The sequence below is a fragment of the Lutra lutra genome, chromosome 12, assembly GCF_902655055.1.
Source record: "Lutra lutra chromosome 12, mLutLut1.2, whole genome shotgun sequence".
In the NCBI taxonomy this organism is placed as follows: Eukaryota; Metazoa; Chordata; class Mammalia; order Carnivora; family Mustelidae; genus Lutra; species Lutra lutra.
Genome location: NC_062289.1, coordinates 77582515 through 77601241, shown reverse-complemented (window position 1 = coordinate 77601241; position 18727 = coordinate 77582515). Strand labels below are relative to the sequence as shown.

General features: G+C 53.8%; 1 protein-coding gene across 5 annotated transcripts in view; it reads right to left on the bottom strand.

The window, feature by feature from the left end:
- Nucleotides 1-3230: 3230 nt before the first annotated feature.
- GOLGA3 (golgin A3) overlaps nt 3231-18727 on the bottom strand; it is a 47286-nt gene continuing 31789 nt past the window's right edge. For 4 of the 5 annotated variants that reach the window (XM_047696969.1, XM_047696967.1, XM_047696970.1 and 1 more), the window contains exons 14-24: nt 18630-18724; nt 17662-17878; nt 14788-14931; nt 14022-14219; nt 13188-13304; nt 10249-10388; nt 9506-9638; nt 9159-9281; nt 8273-8437; nt 7303-7466; nt 3231-6736 (exon numbers count right to left, since the gene is read on the bottom strand). In XM_047696969.1, coding sequence (XP_047552925.1) covers nt 6517-6736; nt 7303-7466; nt 8273-8437; nt 9159-9281; nt 9506-9638; nt 10249-10388; nt 13188-13304; nt 14022-14219; nt 14788-14931; nt 17662-17878; nt 18630-18724 — 1716 coding nt within the window. In that variant the 3' untranslated portion in view covers nt 3231-6516. The remainder of the gene's footprint in view (nt 6737-7302; nt 7467-8272; nt 8438-9158; nt 9282-9505; nt 9639-10248; nt 10389-13187; nt 13305-14021; nt 14220-14787; nt 14932-17661; nt 17879-18629; nt 18725-18727) is intronic. The other variant, XR_007121841.1, reaches the window with a different exon arrangement.

The window sequence follows — 18727 nt, the reverse complement described above, 5'->3', positions numbered from 1 at the left end:
ATGCCCCAACAGGGCACAGGGCACTCCTAAGCCTACTGGTCATGGTCTCCAGAGGCTTGAGAGAACCAGGTTTATGTCTTGCTCCCGTTTGCCGCCACGTGGCCATCCTCATGCTGTCGCCAGGGTGGGGCGTTGTGCAACCGAGGTCAGTGCTCTGGCCCAGAAGGGACACACCTGCAGGCCATCTTGCTGGCCCTAATGCGCCAAGCTTCCTGCCCCACGGAAGGCACCTTCCGTACCCCCCAAAAGGCAGGGGAGGAGGAGCATTTGGTGGAGAGCACCAGTGCTTACCACAGAACTCCAAATGTTGACTGGACTAAGTGGGACGGGTTGATTTGGGCCAGACTGCAGACCATGCGACAGCCACACCGTGTGCTCGGGGAACTCAAGCCAACGTCCACTGCGGACGGGAGTGGAGGAGGCTAGTACAGGGCTGGCTCCAGAGCCAAGCCAGGCTCTCAGCAGACACGGAGAAAAGAGGGGGCACGAAACACACTCAGGAGCCATGAGCACGGCTGACCCGGTGAGGGACAAGGATGTTGAGGATGGCAAACCTGGAGGGTTCAGGACCAGAGTGACTGTGTCACTACCACAAAGAAGCCAGTCAGGGGAAGGTGCAGTTTTCTGGATGAAGAGGAGGCCGTCAGCTTTCAACACCCCGAGGTTTAGGTATTAGGAAAATCCCTTTCAAATACCCATCGAGTCTTCCCAAATGCACATTTAAAGCTCCCAGGCACCTGAGTGGCTGTCAGTTGAGTGTTCGACTCTTGATTTTGGCTCAGGCCACGACCTTGGAGTCCTGAGATCAAACTCTGTGTCATCGCCAGGCTCTGCACTCAGGGGGCAGTCTGCCTGGGATTCTCTCTCTCCCTCCCCTCCGCTTTCTCTCCCAAATAAATCGATCTCTGGGACACCTCCATGGCTCAGTCAGTGAAGCATCTACCGTCAACTCAGGTCATTACCTCAGGGTCCTGGGATCGAGCCCCGCAACGGGCTTCCTGCTGAGCAGGGAGCCCGCTTCCCACTTCCCCCTTTGCCCCTCCCCCTGCTTGTGTGCAAGCGTGCATTATCTCTGTCAAAGAAATCTTCGAAAATAGTAATAAAATCTTAAGAAAAAAATAAAGCTCACAAACAAAATGAGGTGTCCTGTGAGATACCTTTAAGCTGGCTCCCATTCCCTGCTCCGTGGAGTCGCGACCCAGACTGTGTGAAAAGCATGTGGACCATTTCCTCCGGCGGTTCCCAGGCCAGATAGAGGACCGAGTGGATGAGAATTTTCAGGGGCTTCCCAGAGCCACTGCCCTCCCGCCACAAGGCTGCCGTGACCCACGCACTTCCCACCCGGCCAGGAAGCTCGCTGTTGGAAAGGGACGTCTCGGTGCTGTGCTGCTTCCCGAACCCTTGACCAGCTCAAGCTCCAGGAGTCAAGCTGGGATGCGAGAAGGGCCCGCCCCATGCCAAACAGGCCCGCCCCCCCCCCCCCAAAAAGGAAGAGCAACACAGTTTAGTGCCGCCCATCGTTTTCAGGAAGACATCGCCAAAGTACACTTGCTACCAGCATCTGCACCACTCGCAGGCAAGTGAGAGCAGGCACAAAGGGCAAACCGGGGCTGCTGCTGCTGGTTTTAGACGCCGCTGATGACCGAGAATTCCTTCCCGTCTAGGAAAGGCCTGCAGGTTCTCCCAGCAGCTCGTGCCTATCCACCAAACCGGACAGTAGCGGCATCAACAATCCTGTCTGAATTTCCTATAGTCTGCACGAGGTAGGAGATGTCTGGCTGACCTGGTGATTTCTAAACACCAGGCTCCCCCTCAGTGGGAAGACGTGGGTTCTTCCCTCAGCACAACATTCCGGCTTGCCACCCCCGAGCCGGGACCCGGCCGCTGCCGACCTGTGCCCAGCCCCTCATGACCATCCACTGCATGCCCGCAGAGGGCACAGCAAGCCTCGAAACGAAATGCATGCATGCGTTCATTGAGTGCTCACAAAGGTTTAGCAACTTTACAGAGGAAAGGAAACGGTTCGGGGGCACAGAACCATTCCTCTCCTGATCACTGTAGAGAAAACCAGGATTGCAGCCTCCGCATTTCAGGGAGTTGGGGTGAGAAGGATGAGAAGGCGGTCAGATCCTCCCCTAGGCTGTGCAGCGCCTGTGGTTATGGAAGCAGACCAAGCAGCGGCCCAGGAAAGAAGTGCACAAAGGCTCCCACAAAGCCACATTCTGGGGTCACAAGTTTACTTCTTGGCTGCACAGTTTTGTCATGCTGGTCATTAATGAGAACACTTAACGGAAGACCTTCCGTGTCCGGCTAACTCTTTTTTTTTTTTTAAGATTTTATTTATTTATTTGACAGAGAGAGAGATCACAAGTAGGTGGAGAGGCAGGCAGAGAGAGAGGAGGAAGCAGGCTCCTTGCTGAGCAGAGAGCCCGATGTGGGGCTCGATCCCAGGACCCCGCGATCATGACCTGAGCCAAAGGCAGCGGCTTAACCCACTGAGCCACCCAGGCGCCCCCCCGGCTAACTCTTTTCGATCAAAACGAGAATATGGGGGGCACTTGGGTGGCTCAGTGGGTTAAGACTCTGGCTTCAGCTCAGGTCATGATCTCGGGGTCCTGGGATCGAGCCCCGCATCGGGCTCTCTGCTGGGCGGGGAGCCTGCTTCCCCCTCTCTCTCTGCCTGCCTCTCTGCCTACTTGTGATCGCTGTCTGTCGAATAAATAAATAAAATCTTAAAAAAAAAAAAGAATACGGATGGAAGAGGGGGAACTGGGCCATGATGTGGAGGCTCAGAGAAGTACTTACGGTCCGGCTGCGGTCAGCCCTTACAGTCGTGGGGCCCAGCGGTGAAGGCAGCCCCCCATACAGGGACATGCTCAGGGACATGCCCGCAGGCGGGAGGGCACCTGCCCTTGGTCTCTCGGACTGCTCAGCAAAATTCTTCTTCATACCCACCTGCGTGTGACAGCAGGCGCAGCGTGGGCTAGGGGGAAGGGCACGGCTAACACACTGCCATTCTTCTGCTGTGGTCAAAAGCAGCACAAGTTAGATTTCACACCCATCTGAATCTTTTAGCAGAACAGTAAAGTGCTCTTTTTTTTTTTTTTTTTGTAAAGTGCTCTTTTAAGACAAGCAGTTAAACAGTTTATAACAACACAAAATAAAAGTTACTCCCAAATATGGCAAAATATATATATTAAAATAAGGCCCCCCAATGAAATATGAAAATCTTTAACAAAAAATAGTTTATTGCACAAAATTTAAGGAATTCCCCAGCACACTTAAATTTATAAAAAAATCAACATGCTTTTTAAAGTTACAATTGTTGTGCATGGTGACACCATTCCCCTAACGGCCCCGACCTGAGGACTCCCTTTCATGAGAAAATTTTTAACAGAAATGAGTAACTTAAAAGCCATCCAGTTTTCTAGATCCTCTACAACATTACCCTCAAGGATCCCATTATAGCCTGAGACCACCACACAATCAGATTTGCCTGGAACGTGTTTGAGTAAAGCTCAGGACGTCTCACACGTCACAGCGTTCTTGAGGAAGGCTCCAGGACATTTGCTTTCAGACACGCTGGTCCCTTTCACTACTAGAAATCTTTACACAGGACATTTCATTTCTATTTGAAAAGTTACTCACAGGAGTAGGAATAATGCCATGGCTTCTGTAGTAAGTATCCCTACACCAAGAAAAGTCTTCCAACGGAGAAAGACTGTGATGAAAATCTTCCTAGCAGGTCTGTCCCATGACCTGGACCCAGGCCAGGGAAAAGGTCACGTTCACATCCTGTCAAAACGTTGCCTGTCATACCTTCCAAACAGTAGAACAAAACCATGTAAACCCATAAGATCCGCGGCATCTATCCAATGTGTTGCATGGAAGTCAGTGATAACCACATTGCGACAAGCCTTTCCTTGGAACGTAAGAGAAACAAGAAATGACATCACGAACTGTCCAAACTAGCGTCCTCTGCAGTGAGGGCATGACCTACACAGTCGCCACACAAGACAAGTGACACACACAAACATGACATAACAGCAAGCCTGTTCTTACAAATACTCCAGACTGGACTACTGTTTTCCACGAGTAAATCCCAAATTCACACGTTCTGCCCACAAACAGAATATTTCAAATGATACTCACTGCAGAACGTAGCCTGGGAGGTAGCAGTGCCAATCAAGTCCCTCAGAGATTGAAAAATAAGCCTCAACAAATCAGAAGCAGGGGATTTCAAAGTCCAGCTTCCTCTCTCAGGAGACTTGTTAAGGAACCCTAAAGCCAGTGTCAGGGGCCCTTGAACAAAAGGGCCCCGGGTCAGGTGCTGCAGGCCACACAGGTGACATCCCAGCGCATGGGGACAGCCAGGGAAGTCAGACCAAAGGCAGGCTGGGTGTTGACAGAACGGAAAGATGGGGTGACGACAGTGGCACAGGATGATGTCGGGAGAGCAGGGAGCACTGCCGCTTCGGGCCAGCACAAGCCCCCGCGTGCACAGGCACCTGTGCCCACCCACACACACGCACAGGCACACGCACCTGCCCATGCCCACACATGCACAAGGGACACACACCTGTATACGCCCACATGTGTGCAGACACACCCACCCACACGCGCACAGGCAGGCACCCACACACAGCAAGCAAGTAAGACATGAGGCAAACGGGGTGAGGAACAGAAATCTGCTTTCACTTGAGGATTATTCAGAATCCGTTTGCCCCCTCCTAATGACCAATGCGCAGTGACCGGCTCTCACTGGCAGAGCGCCAACAGCAGCAGTGGGAAAGTAGCCGCAGCGTGAGGCGGAGTGTCAGGTCTCGGTTTGAACGTTAAAACTGAGGATGAAACACCCCAAATAAATAAGGATGTAAATTACAATTTTCCTTTTCTAATGGTACAAAAACAATTTTGTCAAAAACAATTTCCAACTTAAGATGAAAAATAGGATATATTTATAATGAAAAGTCTTCAAGTATTATTTCAAGATTAACCCTGTACAAGTGATATACATACTTCGGAAATGTCAATACTTGCTAGGGAATTTTTTTTAAACACTAAGCATCTTTGTGGTTAACGCTACTTTATCAATTAACCTTCTGACAGTGTAAGAGAAGACAAACGGCTTGAAAATACCAAACCGTTTTCTCCACAAGAGAGACGTTAAGAAGCAAGTCAACAGAAGCATATCTGGCCTGATCAGTACCACTTCCGACTTCATCCTAAGACCCGCAGATCTGCACCAGGGGCCTCTCTTCTCTAACTATGGTAACTATCAGCTTGGATTTCCTAGCCAATGTGGCCAGGGGACAAAGTTACAGCCCTCATGGGTCAGACAGTCAAGTAAATCTCCCAGGCTCAGGGAGCCGGCTTCCAAATCAGACTCTCACCTATAGGAGAGCTCAGGAGGCCTCCACCACCTTCCCACAGAGATCACCTGCCCCTGCTAGAAATCCCTCCAGATGAGAGGTTACAGGGCCTCTGAAGGCTGTCACCACGAGTTCAGCATGTCTCCTGATGACCACACAGGCCCCAATGGATGGATTTTCATGTGGGCACGGTGGTGGGGGAGTTGGGGCAGGTGGGAGGAGGCCTGGAGAAGCCTTGCGCCTGGCTCGGAGCCCTGCAGGAAGCCCTGGTCCTTTCTCCCCACCTCTCCTATGACCTCTCCCCAAACATCACCCATGTCAGGCCAGTGTGCGGTCACTGGTAACCTTGTGGCCACTAGGCCCGCCAAGGGACAGCCAAGGGGAGTGAGGCCGGGCAGCGTCAATGGTCAGGTGGGGGTGGGGGTGTGCACGTAGGACGAGGCTCTCAAAAATAAAGTGAAACTGAAACAAAAAAACCTTTCGCTCCAAGAATATTTGGTTTTAGAAGGTACAGTAAATAAAATAATTATATTTCTTAAAATATAATTTTCTGACCGACATCCCTAAATCCTACAAGTACGCTACTTCCTGACAGCAGATTTTCAAAAGGCAATCGATAAAAAGACAATTCAGGTCATTCTTAAATAATATGGACATATTCTTTTTGAAGATTAGCTTATGATTTTCAGTATTTATATACACATCCTATGGTGAGATAACTATTGAAAGTAAAATAAAACCAAAGGTGCAAATCAAGTTTCATTTCTGCAGGGAGGTAAAGCTCTCACTGAATCAGGAAAGAGAGAAACGGGACCCAGTCATGCAGTGTTTCCACCGGTGGCCACTGGCGGGCATCAGCCCTCAGAGAGCAGCATCTAAGGTCACTCGACAGAGACCTTCTTCTGGAAGGAACCTTTCAGACACATTCAGAAACTCACTGAGATCTAAACTAGGTTGTTAGCATTTGGTCATTTTGTGGGGAAGCTAGCTGTGATCTGCGAATGACTATTTCTCCAATCCTTGGCTCCTGTTCAGTTCTTTTACTCCTGAAAAGGCAGATGCAAAATTTCAACTTCATCTCTTAGGAAACACAGAGCAAACAGTCAAATAAATAATATTGATAAAAGAAAATTCCTTTGGGTAGTTACAAGCACTCGGAGCGGGGGTGCTCAGTGGTTGCTGTTCCAAGTGCCTGTCCGGAGACCCTGTACTGACTGTGTCGCTCTGTATCTCCTCTGAGGTTGGCATGATCTCCCGAGAGAGCAGCGCTGGCGGCGGGGTCCCCCTGCGTCCATGAGGACAGGGACTCATGCACGGTGACGGCGTGTGCCTCCATCTGGCGCTGCAGGCTGTCCATCTCCTGCCTGGGCAGACCGGGGAAGCAGAGGAAGGCAGGCCAGTCAGATGAGAGCTGGAAATGATGCTCTGACTTCCCCAAGGGGCAAGGGGTCCTCTCCAACATAGATCTGAGCAAGCATCTCCGGCACCCTCGGGGGGCGGACAGACCTATTTGTGAAGCAGCACCCATGCGGTCACACGACTTATGGGGCTCAGTATTTCTCTCTGCATGTGCAGAGGTCTGCATACACGGGCCTGCGCTCAGGGAGAGGGTGGGTGAGACATCACTGAGGGCCTGCATGCACAAGGCCTCCATTCACAGGGTCAAAAAGATGTCCCCACAGGGCCACGCCCTGCCAACACTGGCCTCAGGCTGGTGGGAGCAAAACCTCCAGCTATGTGTAGGGCTCCCAAGGGCCACCCAGCTCCAGGCAGGCCTCCCGTACGAGAGGGACCGAGGGCCTGAGTGATCGCACATAGCCCAGACCTGCCCAACCTCTCTGGGGTTTGCAGGGTTGGCAACAGGATTTCCCCAAGTCGAACACGCCATCTACTTCCAGGGCCCAGGGAGGACACAGAGCGTGGCTCATACTTCAGCTGCTGAAGACAACTGTTGAGGTTCCTGAGCGGCTCCTTGCTCACGGCAGGCGGGGGCCTCAGCAGCTCCTCCAGCAGCGAGGCCGGGACAGGGCAGTCGGGGATCTTGACTGGCGTCACGGGGCCGGAAGAGCTGGCCTCACCTTTCAGTTCCTTTCTCTGTTTTTAAAAGCACGTGGTTAGCCCTCTCGCTTGGAGGCGGACACCAACCACAGCTTCCCCTACGCAGCGCCCGACTGTCACAAGCGCAGCCCCGGACTTCAGGGAGTGCCGGCGGGGAGCTGAGCTCCTTCCTGACGCCCCAGAGCGCAGCGGCTCACACGGCAACCCGAAGCGCAGGCTGCTTGGGAGGACGGGCCAAGCTCACCGAGAACACCCCTGTGGGGACTGGGGGCGCTTTCCAGAGGACCATAGCCTTGACCCCGCAAATCCCTAGGAAATTAAGCCTATTTTTAACTCCTACAACTCCCTTTTCTAGAACTTCAAACTCTTTCCACAGACAGGCAAACAGGCTAAACAGACTCTGAGTCTGAATGATTTCTTGGCACCTGGAGGCACCAACGCAGACCGAGCGGGGAAACCGATGACAGGTACACAGGGGACATGCGCGGCTTCCTGGGGCCCCCAAGCCACGCGGCAGCTGCTGGCCCCAGCCGGCGCACCGACTCGGCCAGGGGTTCTTGTGAACACCAGCAGATGAGCCTTCGTATGGCTTAGAAGGTGTATAAACAAAACGATACCTGAATCCATAAAAAGCAGCAAAAGGCTCTGGGAAAAGGCACCAAAATAAAAGGGCTTGGCCCGTGGCCGAGCCCAAGACCCTGGCATCATTTATTTCGCACAGGAGCTGCCACACACTGGCTAAACAGAACTTCAAGGCTGAGTGACCGGAGGGTTGCCAGCCACCTGCCCAGCAGGGGTGCCGTGGGCCCAGGGAACCCCGCAAGGGCACCGAGCCTGAGTACCGTCTTGGCCGCGCCGCGCCGCAGGTCCAGCCTGAGCTGCTGGTTCTGCTGGAGCAGAGTCTTCATGTTGTTCTTCAGCTCCGACACTTTAGCTTGAAGCACGAATTTCTCCTTTTGGGTTAGGGACAAATCTTCCCGCACAGTCTCCAACTCCGCTTTGACATTCTAAAGAAAGGGAAGTCACACGTTTTTAAAATCTGAAGGATCTTACCTGCGCTGCTAAGATCTGTGTATGTCCCAAGGGTAAGGGGCTGGAAACGTTAACGCTCACTTCTCCGTGATGCTGCAACTGGCGCCGCCACACCAGCCTACTTCCGCCCCACAGTCTAGGCTGGGCAGCACAGTCACACCCGCAACGTTCTTACCCAAAATTCAGAGTCTCTGCTGCGGAACGAGCGATACTTCCATGTCCACTGTCTACAGCGGACCCCGAGTCACCTGTTCCAACTCCAAGGTGAGCTACTGGAGTAAGCGTCCCCATTAGGAAGAAAGACATAAATCAATCCTGTCACTCCAGCCGTGCACAAGTAGGAGTCCTTGCAAGACTCTCTTCCTGATCCTTTACGCAAGCAGTCAAGCCCGCACATAGATCTCTTTGTGGAAAAGTGTATCACAGACTCATGAACTTCCCACATGCACGGTCTCATTGCCTGGGCTTTGTCAGGTCCCAGTCCTGGTACACTTCACATAGCCCGGCCCAGGGCACACAGAGCGCTGGGCTGGGCCTCCTTTAGCTGTGTGACCTGGCCTTCTTTCTGAAATGGGTAACATCCGCAAAGCGGCTTAGTGGAAGCGCTTGGTTCGGGGGTAACTCATGTTACTCACTTAGCACCTTGTGAGGAGCAGCCCTGGACTTTCTGCCCCAGGGCCTTTCCACGGCACGCACCTGCAGCAACTGCTGTATTCCATCCAGTTCCTTCTTACTCTGCTGCTCTGTCAGCTCCAGCTGCTGCTTCAAGGACTGGACTTCTCTTTCCTTCTGATCCACCTCCCACTTGAGATTTTCCATCTAGAGGAGGGAGAAAGTCACATGAACCAAAGAATTTTGAAGTGGCTTTTTTACACTATAAATTGCTCTAACTACATCTCTGTGTACTGTTTAACATCATACTTAGAAAGAATAAATATCCCTTTCCAAGCAGACAAGGAGTGGGGGAACTGAATGTGTCAACAGTGGAGTCTAGCTCTGTCAGTCCTGCTAACTGGAGGTGCAAAGCCTTCCCGGCGGGTCACCTCTTGGTTTCCTATAGGCTGTTCGTTCAGCTGCTCGTCCAGCTGCTTCTGCAGGAGCTGGAGCTGGGTCCGGGCCTCCGCCAGCTCTGCCTGGAACTGTGCTATTTCCTGGGAATGTTTCCCCTCTTGAATCCTAGCATAAAAAACAAGGAGGCATGAAGTCACAGCAGTCCTACCCCCCCACACAAAGTGGTTCCCCACTACGGGTGACAGAAACTCACACGCTGCTCACTCTGGGCAGGGACCGTTCTAGGAGCTCTGGGGTGCTGTGTTGTGACTGGGCGTCACAGACGCCCCCGGGAAGGACATTTTGTTAGCCCATTTTATGGAGGACAATGGGAGAAAAGCCCCCTGCATGTGCTCAACTCAAGGCCGCCCTAAATGGAGGTTGCCGTGAACCTCAGTGGTGGCGCCCAGCCCTCGGGACACATGCCCCTCATTTGGGGCTCTCTGTTCTTGGTGAAGGACCCTCGGGTATGCAGTGAGGACACCCGCGTCCGGCCAGAAACTTCAGAGTTGAGCTGCAGGTTTCCTAAGACAGAGATTGGATACATTCTCCTTCTTATATCTGCCTCCAGAGTGCACAGAGATTTGCCAGAGCCTGGGTGACTGCATGTGTGGGACGTCCTACCTGGAAGATGTGGCGGCCCCCGCCCGCCCACCCCCAGCCGTGGTGTGGACCCAGTCCCTGCCCGCCCACCCCCAGCCGGGGCGCCGACCCAGCCCCCACTGGCGGCACTCACTGGAGAGCGTCGGCCTCGGCCTGCAGCTTCCGCACCAGCTGCTCCTTGGCCTGCAGCTCCTTCTTCACCTCACTCAGCTCCAAGGTGGCAGCCTTGAAGTGACGGCGGTCATGTCCTGCTTCCGCCTTGGCGGCAGCAACCTACAAGAACAGAAACCAGCGTCACCAAGGACAGCGGCCAGAACCACACGGAAGGTGCCAGCGTGCTGTCTGCGAGGGGAGCCACCGCCGGCCCCACCCACGTCCCAGCCGCCCCTGCCGTCGTTTCTTCCGAAGCTTCTCCAACTCCCGGAGGACCGAAGCCCTAACACATGCCTGGCACACAGGCAGGCGACACGGCCGCCAGCGTCTGCCAAACTAACAAATGCACACGAGGTCTGAATAGTTTTGGTCGTCCTCCTCAAGGACATCCGCCTCGTTCTTATTAAATCCAGTCGCGGCGGATGTTTCTGGGGAAGAACACGCCGTACCCGCACACCGAGGAACCGCAGTGACGCTACTCCTAACTGCACCAGGACACAGTCGCCTTCCCATGGCCGACTGCAGTTTCTCCCAAGGTTTCCAAGACCGGCAAATTCTCAGAGTATAACAAAATCTTCCAGTTTCCTTTCCAATAACTCAGTTCTCTTTTTTTTTTTTTTTTTTAAGATTTTATTTATTTATTTGACAGAGAGAGATCACAAGCAGGCAGAGAGGCAGGCAGAGAGAGAAGAGGAAGCAGGCTCCCTGCTGAGCTGAGAGCCCGATGTGGGACTTGATCCCAGGACCCTGAGATCATGACCTGAGCCGAAGGCAGCGGCTTAACCCACTGAGCCACCCAGGCGCCCCTCAGTTCTCTTATCTAATAGCACAAGCAAGGACTTCTTTTTTTCAAGTTTAATAAAGGGTGCCTGGGGGGCTCAGTCGGTAAAGCAACTGCCTTGGGCTCAAGTCATGATCCCAGGGTCCTGGGATCGAGCCCCACATCGGGCTCCCTGCCCAGCAGGGAGTCTGCTTCTCTCTCTGCCTGCCACTCCCCCTGCTTGTGCTCTCTCTGCCAAATAAATAAAATCTTTTTTAAAAAAATTAAAAATATAAAAGTTAAATAAAAACACGATATATGACAGTCAAATTTAGAAAAATCTCTTACAAAAAGAAACAAAACTCCAACAAAAGATGTTAACAGTGGTTTATCACTAGATGCAAATTCAAGATGATCTTTAATCTTACTTTTTTTCCTTTTTACTAGTATGTACTGTTTTTACAATCCAGATAATTATATGAAAGCCACTTAGAGAGCTAAATGATGACTGTTCAGTTACTGCCCTTAAAAAAGGAAGCCCCCCCCACAAAAAAAAAAGGAAGCCCATGTCACATATCCATCCTTTTCCCCAACACTTTTATTTACAGATTTCCTAGTTTCATCTTCATTAAAGGGGGAGTAAAATTAGTAAGTGAGCAAAAGATAGGAATTGGGGGAAAAATAGAAAAGTAGGGAGGGCAGCTGACTCAGCTCAACTCCACGCGAGGAATAAAAACCAACCACGGGGAGGGATGGGGTGGCTGGTGAGGGACACTGGGAGGGCATGTGCTATGCTGAGTGCTGTGAACTGTGTTAAGACTGATGAATCACAGACCTGCACCCCTGAAACAAATAATACATTATATGTTAATAAAATTTAAAAAAAAACCCACAACTACAGGCAAGGCAAACGGGGGTCTGTTCACAGTAACAGATTCTTCAAGAGCGAGCAAGCACACATGCATGTGGGGGGCGGGCAGGGGGAGAGAGACTCCCAAGCAGACTCCCTGTTGAGCACAGAGCCCGATGTGGGACTCGGTCCCAGAACCTGAGCCAGACTAAGCCAACCAGGCATCCCCATAGCAACATGTACTAAACAGATCTCTCTCTTTTTTTTTTTTTTAAGATTTTTATTTATTTGACAGATCACAAGTAGGCAGAGAGGCAGGCAGAGAGAGAGAGGAGGAGGAGGCAGGCTCCCTGCTGAGCAGAGAGCCCGATGTGAGGCTCGATCCCAGGACCCTGGGATCACGACCTGAGCCGAAGGCAGAGGCTTTAACCACTGAGCCACCCAGGCGCCCCTGTACTAAACAGATCTTAAAACTGTTCTCTCTTAAAAGAATATTCTACTGCTGCGTCCCCAAAAAGGGAAGAACGTTTCTATCATATCACCATGGAGACATTTTTAAAGGATGTGACAAACACCCTTGAGCGTGTGCACACAACAAACACATTCTAGCACTGGGTGTGGTACATAAACAATGAATCTTGGAACACTGAAAAAATAAATTAAAAACAAAAAACCCCACATTGTGAACATCTCTCTGGTGCCAGGGGCTGGGGACATGAGGGTAAGCGAGTCCTGGCCCTCAAGCCATGATGCTGATGTTCTGCTGAGGAATCACGGCTATGCGCTCGCTGAGGAACCCTAGGGGCTGAGGTCTGGCCCAGGCCATAGGGGCGGCGAGGCAGGCCTCTCTCTGGAAGACCGACCTGATGCACTGGCGGGCACCTGAGCACGGGAAGGAGCCTGCCAGGAAACAGCGAAGGTGCATGCAACCTTCTTTCTCGATTGCTCTCTTCACACTAACGGGGTCATCGCTCTGCAGTTTGTTTTAACTCAAGACTATGTGTGCGACACTGTCCTCCAGCAAGTATGTCTACAGGGCTCTGTGCGTGCGTCTTGGGCCCATATGACTGCATCTGGGTTAATCCAAGTCCACTCTTCTAGGGACGGACATTAGAGCTCCCTCCAGCTGCTCACTGTCACCAAGGCTGTGATGACACTGCTGTCAGAACACATCAACAAAGATATTCGTACAATATATTCCTAAAAGGGAAGTGAGGCATCAAGGGTACACGTACTCAGTTTTCAGAAACACACATTGCCACAGGCTCTGAAGCTGCAGTTCAGAACCAGGGGGAAGCTAGCCACTCACCTGTTCCTTGAGGCTGTGCACTTTGGCCTTTTCTCGCTCCAATGCGGCCTGTAAGGTGTGGACGAGCTGCTTCGTCTGGCGGTCCTCCTCCTCTTTCCGCTGCAAGACGGCCTGCACCTACGGCACATCACCAGAGCGGTAAGGGAGGAAGGCCTGTGGAGCCCCAGTGCCCCGCACAAGGCGGCCAAGGAGAGAGAATTCCATCTCTGAAAACATAAAGTCTGAGATGGCCGTTTTCAAGCACAGAGCAAGGAACCCAAAGGCTGCCTGTAATCAGGGCTTAGAAACACACACGTCCCTGGTGGGGCAGGTAACACAGATGCAGGAGGCCACCAGACATGGCAGGGGTGGGAACCAGTGCCAAATACAAGTTCATAAGCTCTCTGGTGGCTGGATAATTTGAGACAGGGGCTGGATCCGGCTGCTGACTGCCCCGTGAAGATGCCCCTTAAGTGCCAGGCCTGCTTCCCCATCCTCAGAGAGGCCGCAGAGCCTAAGGAGTGAGAACAGGGTCTGGAGAGAGCCCCCAGGGTTCATATCCCAGAGCTGAGTCACAGAGCCCGTCACAAACAGTGGGATCAGCTTGAGCAGGGAGGCCTCCACCCTCCAGGAAGCTAACGGACGGGGCACAGCGCCTCCACACCTCGGTAAGGGGGGCATTAGGAGCTCCCACCCCTGCCCCACCCCGCAAGGCTCCAAACATCACCAGATCCTCCCTGTTTCCTGTCTCTGCTTGTGGGTGGCAGGGACAACTGCATGAGGTGACGTGCACCAGACCCAGAGCCACCTGCCCTTGCAGCGAGTCCCCCCGCCTCTGGCAAAGGGCCCGAGTACCTGAAGGTTCAGCTGAACCAGGTCTGCCTCCCTCTTGGCCAAAGCTGTTTCTAAGATGCTGTTGTGCTCCCGGAGAGCGGCGTTGGACTGCCCCAGGCCTGTAAGCTTCCCTCGCTCGTGCTCTAACTCAAGGGCCAACTTCTTATTCAGCTCCTCGAGGCGCTTTATCTTCCTCCTAAAGCCTCTGGATTCTTGAAGCTGAAACAGATCGAAGCCACTGTGAACCGACACGAGTACCTGTTCTGGCTAACGGGGCTAAGGTCCCCACACCAGGAACACAACAGCTGTGCCAAAAAGCTCCAATAGACTACCCAGGACTGCAGCAGATACAGCCCACCCAAGGTCCCAGCCCCTAGCTTTCCCCCAGGGAGCCTGGGACCCTGGGGTGAGCCCTTGGTGACATCATCACCAACTGCCACATGCAGCATCACCTGAAGCCACAGCCTCTCTGGACCCGAGAGTTACATGAAATTCTTTGAAATAGGTTTTCTCAAAAAAAAAAAAAAAAAAAAAAAGAACAGGTTTTCGCACTATTTGCAACCAGAGTTCTTACCGGCCGCATCTTCACCCTCACACTCTGACAACCCACTACCAAGGGGTGCTCGAGAGAGCGTGTGGGGAGCCTGGCAGTAAGGGACGGGGTGAGAGGGACCCAGACAAGGGGTCAGACGACACACAGAAGCACGGTGCGGAGGCTTCCGCCTCTCCAGAGCCGCACAGGAGCAGAGAGGCCCGTCTAGCTGTGCAGGGACGGAGCGCGACCTACCTCGTCCTCCAGCTCCAGCACCTTCTCCCGGTACTCCTCCAGCTCCTGGCTGGTCAGTGCGATAATCTCCTGGAGCTCCTTCTCCAGCATCGTCTTGCTGTGGCCGACAGCCTGCAGCTCTGCCTCCAGAGCCTGGATCCTCTCCTACCAGCCAGGACGGGAAGGGGGATTTCATCGTGGGCTTCCAGACAGCACGTGACAGGCGCTCGCCTCCCTCCCTGCAGGGCTGCCTCACACCCACCGTGTCAGCGGGCTGACCGCCTCACGGGCGCCTCGCCCCGGACCTCCCTCCCCCGGCAGAACCCAGTGACCCCACCACAGCGGGCGCACGTTAACAACTCACAAAATAACTCCTCCGGTTAAACGTTTTGAAAATACAGAAAAACTGACTTACAAACAAGAATGACAAATTACTCGCTGCGGCAAGCAAAGCGCACCCGGGGTGGCAGAGCTCCCGGCAGGCGTGCGCGTACGCGCTTGCCACTGCGGGCAGCCACTACTCTGGTCCCTCCGAGTGTGTCTCCTCGCACAGCCGTTCTGATCAAGGACGGTCTACCGCTTCCTCCACTTGGGCCTCGTTTTACTGAGGATCAGGAGGTGAGTGACATGCCTGCTTGCCAACACCCCATTTTACAAGTGGTGAGGCACCGACCAAGCCAGGACTCTGCTCTGAGGCTGCTGTGCGGCAGGCGGGGGGCACGGGGGCGACGACAGCAGGCCCCCGGACGCATTTACAGTCTGTCCCTGACACCGGGGAAGCCAGACAATCAAAAAACAAGCCTAGAAATATTTTTAGATTGAAGGGAAATTGCAACTTAATAAATTTCCCTCCTCCCACTATTTTATAATTAGGTAAAAGAAGTACTAAATTGGGCGCCTGGGTGGCTCAGTGGGTTAAGCCGCTGCCTTCGGCTCAGGTCATGATCTCGGGGTCCTGGGATCGAGTCCCGCATCAGGTTCTCTGCTCAGTGGGGAGCCTGCTTCCCTCTCTCTCTCTGCCTGCCTCTCTGCCTGCCTCTCTGCCAACTTGTGATCTCTGCCTGTCAAATAAACAAATAATCTTTAAAAAAAAAAAAGAAGTACTAAATTTACCTAATTTGGTAAGAAAACAACGTGCCATATAGCTTCCCACTTTTAAATTCTAAATAGAGAAAAAAAAGACAAACTTTGTTTAGTAAGAAACAATCACTAAACATAAGTGAAACGTTGGCTAGGAATAAACAAAAAAGCAAATTAACAGAATCGGATAAAACTTGACGCTGGCCAGGGGCGCCTGGGTGGCTCAACGGGTTAAGCCACTGCCTTCGGCTCAGGTCATGATCTCAGGGTCCTGGGATGGAGCCCTGCGTTGGGTTCTCTGCTCCATGGAGCCTGCTCCCCCCAACCCTCTGCCTGCCTCTCTGCCTACCTGTGGTATCTCTCTCTCTGTCAAATAAATAAATAAATAAATAAATCTAAAAAAACCTTGATGCTGGCCAAGACGGCAGGGTGTGGGGCCCCGAGGACATGGGGATGCTTCGGTAGCCTCATCCCAGGAATGATAAATGCCCCAGAAGCCCAGAGCCCTCACCCTGCTGGCCCCATCCACCATCCTCCTCCAGGACATCCACCCACTTAGCCTAAAAAACAATCCAGAGCAGAAGGCTTCCGCCTCGTGATGTGATAGCAGGAAGAACAGAGCCCAGGACCCTCCCCATGCACAGGGTCCCTCTTCCTTCCAGTCTGAGTATTTACAGCCACTTCCATCCCGCTCTAGCCCACATTGGCCACCTTCCCCAAAGGACTGCGGGCAGCAGAGCTACCTGCAAGCACCCTCTACCTGGACACTGGGTGCGGCCCCCATGCTGGCCCCTGGCCTGCCCCGCCAGCTCACGGCCTTCCTTTCTGAGTGACCACATGCCACCTGTGGCCCAGCCTCTCTGCAGCCTTCGTGTGGTCCTGTGATCTCTCAGCTACCACAGGACAGCCCACGTAGTCTCCCCAAGAGCCTCACCTGACCTCAGCTGTGCTTCAACACTGCCTGTCCATGTCCCACCACAGAAGACGGAGAGCTCACCCTGCCCAAGCCATTCCTCAGCCCTCCATTCCACACCAGCCCTGACACAGACCGACCATGGCCCACCTGCACACACCCCAACCCCTGCGGCAGAAACACCCCCGCCCCCACGGGCTCACCATGCCCCTTAGATGCACAGCACGCGTCTTCCCGCAAGCCCTGCATAGGGGCAGTCCCCTGCTGAGATGATCCCCCGTGTACTCTCACACCTCCCACTTATTCAAAACTCATTTCCTTCAATGGCACCGGGGTGGCTCAGTGGGTTAAAGCCTCTGCCTTCAGCTCAGGTCATGATCTCAGGGTCCTGGGATCAAGCCCCGCATCGGGCTCTCTGCTCAGCAGGGAGCCTGCATCTCCCTCTCTCTGCCCACCTCTCTGCCTACTTGTGATCTCTGTCTGTCAAATAAATAAATAAAATCTTAAAAAAGAAAAAGATTATTTCCTTCGAAAAGCTTTCCTGGACTCTGCAAATATACCCCCCACACCCCATCCCCATGGGCACTCAGGAAATCCCTCCCCAGATACCAGGGCGGTGTGGAGAAGGACAGGAGTGGGCAGGGAGGCCGAGGGAGGAGGGGACGGTGTGCCCTGTGCAGGCATGCAGGGGCTAACTGAGAGAACGTGCGGGCGGCGATCAAGCCCTTGGTCACACTGCTAGTGCATGACACTTTACAGAGATGTGGCCGACACGCTAAGTTCTGCCCTGGCTCTCCAGTCTTTCTCGAGGTCTTCAGAATGTGAACGTTTGTAACACAGGGAGTCCCCAGTACGGAGTCTGCACACCTGGCACCCCAGCCAGGAGCAGATGGGTTACCCACGTGCAGAGGGAGGTCGCTGCCACCGCTGGCCACCTGGGCTCTCAGCTGGCTCAGTTCTGCCTCTGCCGCCTCCTTGGCTGCGAGGGCCTCCTGCAGACGGCGGCTAAGGATGCCCACCGCGTTCTCGTAGGCCTTGTGCTTGGTCTTCATCTCCTTCTGAGCGCTGCTCAGGTCTGAGCCCAGCCGTTTCATTCTCTGCTTTTGCTCCGTGATGGCCCTGGGGTGTGGCAGGCAGGACAGAGAAGGAGTCGGAGCTCACTCTCAACAAGACGCCCTGACACCGGCACGAAGGAAAGGCTGGTCCTCACCCGCCCGCAGCCCCACCCTGGCTAGCTGCTGCTCCCCCCAGACCCAATCCCCCAGACAGGGCCGGTGGCAACTGCCCCCCGCAGAGCCTAGCAGTGCACCTCCTTCCGTCCTGCCACCCTCTCAGAGCCGCTCCAGTGACCTCATGGAAAACAGAGAACGCTGCTGTCCTTGCAGACACTCCAGTGTCCTGCTCGGAGCAGCAGTAATAAACCCAACAGTGCAGCTCACAGGTAACCTCCGGCGACGAAAGTAAGGTCGTGCAGGACACGAGACGCCACAGGCGTTAAAGGCCTCAAAAAGCTACGGAGTGCGCACACGCAGCAGGAGGGCTACACACACGTCAGCCCCGGGGGGGGGGGGGGACCGGGGAGGGGCCGGGGCTGCCACGTGCACCTGCCGTGGAACACACACACACACAGGGCTGTGCCTGTGAACCCCGGGCAGCCACGAAGCAGGGCGGGGTTCGCCCTCCGGTCTTAGCTTTGCAATCTGACTTCCCCGGCTGCCTCCAAGTGGATCCTGTGTTGCCTCTCCTGGGCAAGGGCTCCACTGACGGCGTGTTCGGGGTCCCCCGGCCCTCAGCCGCTGTGTGTCCCCGACAGGGCTCGGGGCCGCCTGCGCCCACCCCTTCCGCCCCCGCATGGCTCGGGGGCACGTACCGGGCGGCTTCTTGCCGCAGCTCTTCGATCTGCTCCTTGAGCACCGCATTGGCCTCCGTAAGCGCTACCGTCTGCTCTTTATCGAACTGCAAAGACTT